Raw genomic sequence first — 6,337 nt, forward strand, 5'->3', positions numbered from 1 at the left:
GGGAAAAAGTTTCATGATCGACCCCCTGAACTCCCTAAATTAGTGTGCACTTAAAATGAAATAGATATATATTTGAAAGTTAGTAAAAGCAAGAAGAAACGTTTCAGTGCAGTCTAGTGCAGGAATAGAAAACAAGTCTAATGTTGGTACCCGTCCCTCTACCGTAAAGCCCGTATCAGGCTGCGGTCCGATTCACGCTCACAGTGCTCACTGTCCTCACGATGCTCATGATCGGTCCGATTCGTTAGCATGCTTAAGGCACGCTGACAACAATAAATGTTTCGGACCACTTGTAAACGCTACTCATAGGACATAACCTAAGTAGGGTACCTAGTCTAAATAAAGCTAAAATTATTTTATTTTTTAAAACACTAATAAAGTTTTATAATAAATAGAATTTTAAAAAGTACATTTAATAATTTTCAAAAAATAAGATTATATAGTTATCTAGACAGTATACAATATTTATTTTAAATATTTACGAATATTTATTAAAATATTTTATAAATATTTTCGTGCTCTCAGATGGAACAAATCATAAATATAATAAATGTTTATATTTTGTTTGTCTGTCTATATTTTAATATTTTATATAATATTTACTGTTAATAAAAAATAAGTATGGAAATATTTTTTATACTTATCATAAATATTGTATAAAATATTAAAATATAAATTAAATATTTTATACAATATTTATTATAATATTTATAATAAATATTTATGATCTGTTGAATGTAAGATCATAAAAATATTTATCAAATATTTTGACAATTATTTTTATAATATTCTCATAATTATTATAAATATTTTATAACTATTGTGTGCTGTGCAATCAACGGTTGCAAAAATATTTTCCGCTATTGAAAAAACACGCCCAAACACATTGACGGTCCCAACAGATTCTACACGCCTAGTCAAAGTGTAAACTTTAAACATATTTCCCGCACAAATGACGCAAACGCTCACGCCGACCCACCTTCGAAGAAAGGTCACCGTAAGCGCGCGACGTCACAAATTCATTACGTCACTTCGCTTACAGAAAACGCTCAGGAAGTGAATCGGACCAACCGGGAGTGCGCTGATAGCACTGTGAGCGCGAATCGGACCGCAGCCTCAGACTACGCATTGAAGATTGAGATTAAAAATTAAAGATTGAAATTTGACCAATCAAAACAAGGAAATTTTAAACCTTTTATTTTGATTGGCCAAAGATCAATCTTTAATCTTCAATCTTCAATTTTCAATGCATAGTCTGATACGGGCTTAATGCGGGGACGATACGACCATGGGCTGCGTTGGGATGCGCATGATTGGACACCGCACGATTGGACACCACCATTCACAGCGGCCGATGCCTAGAGTTTTTCCGTTGGTTTGGTTAGATAAGTCAAGATGATTGGTTGGTGTCCAATCGTGCTGTGTCCAAAAGAGTGTCACCCGCTTGCTGTTATTGGTATATTCTTCTAAATCTAAAAGTCTGATTGGATGATCTAGAAGAATATCTCAACATGTTGAGTCTGCTGAACGCAGTCATGGTGGAAGGATAACATGGTTGGTGCTTTCTAGCTCCGACACAAATCGACACTGTGTAACACAGTGTCCATTAGTGTAATAGCTCTGGCAGACCAGCGCGATTTGCGACACGCGACGCGCGATTATCCAATAGGCGTACGTCTTTTCAAAAAATTGTAAACGCCTATTGGATAATCGCGCGTCGTGTGTCGCAAATCGCGCTGGTTTGCCAGAGTCATAAGAGAGAAAATTTTAGTTGTTTCACTCACACTAATGGACACTGTTACACAGTGTCAACTTGTTACACAGTGTCGTAGTTGGAAAGCAACCGGTGTGTGCAGTTCGCGCGTGTCTCTCTCTAAAAATTTGTCCTCTTTGTCTTTCGGTGGGTTATAATTAACCAGACAGCCAACTGTGAAAAGCAAAATTATTTAGCATTAGCTTGTTGGTATGCCGAGTCATCTGTCCTTGTTTTATGCACTTATTCAAGTATCTGCTTCTCTTTCTATCGGGAACAGTTATGCACATGAAGTGTTACACTAAAGGGCCTCGCACATGAAATGCATAACATAACATATGCACAACATAAGACCGATGGGCCACTGAGCATCTAACATAAAGTCGCCATATTGATTTACATAGCATTTTCATTGGTCCGTCGGTCTTATGTTGTGCTTATGTTACGTTATGCATTTTATGTGCGAGGCCCTTAATTTTTGACCGAAGATTCGGTTAGTTTCCTCCCACAGATCATATATAAGATAGATAGATATCTCCCGGGAAAAAAGATACAACGCTGTTTAGATTCTAACGCCATCTAGAGGTGTTACGTTCAACTATTTATATATATATATATATATAGGTTCCAGTATATTGTCAGAGAGAAACCTGAGAGAGACCAAGGCCATCCCAGCGTTTTACGTACGATAGCTTTTGCTCTACATCCATTTTCGATATTAGCAATATAATATTTCGACGATAATAAAATATTATATATTGCTAATATCGAAAATGGATGTAGAGCAAAAGCTATCGTACGTAAAACACCGGGATGACCTCTCTCAGGCTTCTCTCTGGCTATCTAAAAAGGAAAGCAAAGAAAGTTATCGTGGTTTAAACAAAATTTCATATATATTGTGGTGTAAATAATTCTTATTATTTATTTATCACTCATTGTTTACACTTATATTTTATGTGTAAATGTATCACATAATTATTTTATTTGTAAATATTTCTTGTTATGTCTTATTTGTAAATAATTAATATTTCATGTGTAAAAAACAAAGTTACTTGATAAATAATTGTAAAAAATATTTTTTTCTACAATTATTTTACCAATAACTTTTTACAATTTCTGCTTCTTATAGCTGCGCATTTTTTTATCGTTTGTTTAATCATTATATCGTTCGGCTGCATTCGCGTATTAAGTCCATTCATAACACGGTTTATAACATTGGACCAATGAAATAAAAATATCCGTACAAATAATTGCAAAAATTTGTTAAATAATAGTCTTTGGTGAGAGCGACATTTAATCCATTCGGAATGCAATCTTTTACGGAGCGCAAGTCGAAGCCTTTTCGCTACATTACTTTTAAAACAAACGTTGGTAATCCAGCAGCTTAACAACTTGTCCGCCTTAACAAACATTTCAAAATAATCCATATTTATATACGCGAGGGCATGGTTCGAACTGTCAAATTCTCGAATTTTAATAAATGTATATTCAGGATCATTGTGAGAATTACTTGAAAAACTGCACTGACACGCGGAACAATCCCGACATTCTTTTACGCTATTTAACAACATCCGGGCCATCCATCCCGCTACATACATACGAGTGCCTTTTGCAAAGTTATTATTATTATTTGCGTCGAAGTTTTGAACAGTTTCTGTAACACAAGAATCATCAAATAATTCTGCATTAGTCGTGTCATCGTTGGATGACTCTTTTGTTGCGTTATTAATAAAACTATTAAAAGTGAGAAGAAAATCACCATCGTCTTTCTCGCAATTTGCACCTACGGAATGTAAAGACGATACATTATTAAGTAACAGTGTCTTATATAATACGTCAAATTGCCACGCTGTCGGAGAAACGTAACGTTGTCCATGACTACGGATAGCCCCGAAGAAGTTCTCTAGCGGATCTTGATTTACATTACGAGTCTTAAAATATTTGAATCCCATGGGTTCAAGTTTGGCCCACAGTGTTGCCATCCCTTCGATTGTACAATTCCAATTCTTCAATGATGGTACAGTCGGTGTCGGTTTCTTCGTTTTTCGATGTACGTACCTCATTGACTTCAGTGTCCGGGAAGCGTCTTTCCAAAATTCTAGGTGTTGACTGGTTTTTGTAACAGCAGTCCGCAATGGTGGATTGTTTTTCGTTGAGACACTGTTGGCGTTCACCGAATCAAACAGGTTATTGAAGAATATACAGACGTGCGAAGTATGCGAAGCCTCTGCTGGTACGCATATATCTTTTGACATGGCTCTTGCACTGTCTGTAACAGCATGTATAAAGAACACATTAAAACATTAACAATATTGAAAAATTATTACAATTTTATATGTGTTTGCATTTAAAATGGAAATAGCTTACCACAACTCCATAAAACAGCTAACTGAAGAAACAAAGACACGGATCGGCTGAATATTTGAGCAGCATTCTTCACCTTCATCTTCCGAATTTTGTCGACTTTAATGTGCTGATTTGTCAATTTTGGCATGGCTCTATTTATTGTGCACTCATGCACGTCTATTTCATACGCTTTGTCAATATGAAGCCAGGTTGCATACTGCCTATCCTTTTCTGGCCTATCTGTCGCATAGTTAATCTCCAAATCCTTTGTTAATAAATTGTTTCTGATGCCTTTTAAAAGATGAGGAGGATCGTATATTGTTATTAGCGAACAGTTTGCAATGTCGATTTCCGTACCTGTCAAATTAAAATTCAATTAATAATTGTTCTTATTGCGATGAGTGTATTAATATATGTACGTGCAATAATATACAAACTTACACATATTTTCAGGTATTCCTATCCTTATAGAATGTTGTTTTCGGAACTTTCGCAGTGCTGACATGTTTGCAGAACCTTGGTCACAAACTGTAGCTACCAGATTCAATCCAGCATGGGTTACAGTGCGAACATTGTCCTGAATGCATCGCATGAGTCGGAAATGGTTTGTTGAGCTCTCGCAATAATAATATCCTAAAGGTATCTTCCAGCCTGTTGCTATTCCTCGTAACATAAATACGAGCACATGATCAGCAAAGTGTTGAGTTCGTTCATTTCCGTAGTCTTCGAATCCAACGTACTTGTCCTTCGCTTCATTATATTGTATATGCGGTGTGAGACTCATTTCATCCCACATTAGCACACATACTTTGTCTAACTCCTTCATCTTTTGTGCCTTTTGCTTCAAATGTTTCAGCATCACTTTATTGATGCCAGTGTCAGAGTGCACTTTTTTAAGCAGTTGGCGTAAAGTGGCAGGTGATGGCAAAATGAACAAATAAGCTAAATATCGATAGCATCTTGGAGACCTTTTATATAAGGACAAGGCCAGGACTTTCTCCTCCATGCTAAACCTCCTACCCTTCTGTTTTAACTTGACATTCCGTAGCTGCATTTCAATAAATATTTTTTGTAACGTTGACAGCTTTTCTAAGTTTTCGAAACCTTTCGTTTTGATAAATACTTTTGCTTCCTTCAAGCGAATTGCATATCTAAGGAATATTAATACGTATTCCTCATTAATTAGAATTGATACATAGTTGGGCTTTGCGGTCGAAGTGCTTTTAGTACCCAGATCAGACGACAAAACATTTACAATCAAATGTAACACAAGCAATGTAATACAAATACATTAAATTATACAATACACAGAATTATTATTGCTTGTGCAACAATTTGAATGAACCACATCGTACATTACGATAGGTAAGTAAAACAAATCTGTTTTGCGTACCACAGGTTATGCAACAGGTATTAAATGTTTTCAAAGTACGGTACCTCTTAATTTTCAATTTATTGCTTCGTTGTATATTCTTCAGATTATTGGCAATATCGTATAATCGTCTTGCTTTCGGGGTCAAATTGTGTTTTCTTGTTTCTTCCTGTAGAAGACTGCGACGAGAAACCGGTGTCCCTCTCTTTCTTTTAGGCGTACACGATATATTGGCTCTGTCTTCTTGTATCGGCGAAGAAATGTTAAATACTTGATCATGTTCCGAAGGTTCCACAGTTTCCTCTGAAACATTTTCGACACTTGTCCCAGCCGCAATTGTTGCCAAAGGTTGTATCTGTATAGCGTTCGATGTCGTCGGCGAATCATATTTCATCACTGAGGACAAAGTCCCCGTTGGAGATAAAGCCAGCGTTAATTGTGTTAGCGGGTTTGGCATCATTTCTGGCGCAATTACGGATATGTTCATCCTTTCGCCTTCCAGCTCATCGTCACTTGTCGGCAAATACAAAGTTGGAACGGCGTCGTCTCTCAATGTTGGCTTTTGATATCCTGGAAGGTAGGCTGTTGGTTCAAAATGTTTGTGACACACCCGATATTTATCCTTACGGACTTGATCGTATGGAATATTAATAAGGCGCGGGTTGCGCACAACTTTAATCCAAAGACATCCTATCTGGATATTCTTTGGAAATATGTGTCGTGATGCCGTCCGACTCGTTATACATCCTGGCACTGCACATCTTTGTTTATCCATTTCTCCCGCACTAATTATATATAATAATAGCCGTTTCAAAAAAGTCATATGAGAAACACACACTGAAAATGTTCTCAAGAAAACGATACAC

General features: G+C 36.5%; 1 protein-coding gene across 1 annotated transcript; it reads right to left on the minus strand.

The window, feature by feature from the left end:
• Positions 1-2,765: 2,765 nt before the first annotated feature.
• On the minus strand, positions 2,766-5,182 carry LOC113005867. Its single transcript, XM_039450736.1, has 3 exons — positions 4,541-5,182; positions 4,121-4,456; positions 2,766-4,022 (listed from the first exon to the last, which is right to left on the minus strand). Exons 1-3 carry the CDS (start codon positions 5,151-5,153, stop codon positions 2,842-2,844), a joined length of 2,130 nt encoding a protein of 709 aa, XP_039306670.1. The 5' UTR covers positions 5,154-5,182; the 3' UTR covers positions 2,766-2,841.
• Between the last annotated feature and the right edge of the window lie 1,155 nt (positions 5,183-6,337).

The sequence above is a fragment of the Solenopsis invicta genome, chromosome 6, assembly GCF_016802725.1.
Source record: "Solenopsis invicta isolate M01_SB chromosome 6, UNIL_Sinv_3.0, whole genome shotgun sequence".
In the NCBI taxonomy this organism is placed as follows: domain Eukaryota; kingdom Metazoa; phylum Arthropoda; class Insecta; order Hymenoptera; family Formicidae; genus Solenopsis; species Solenopsis invicta.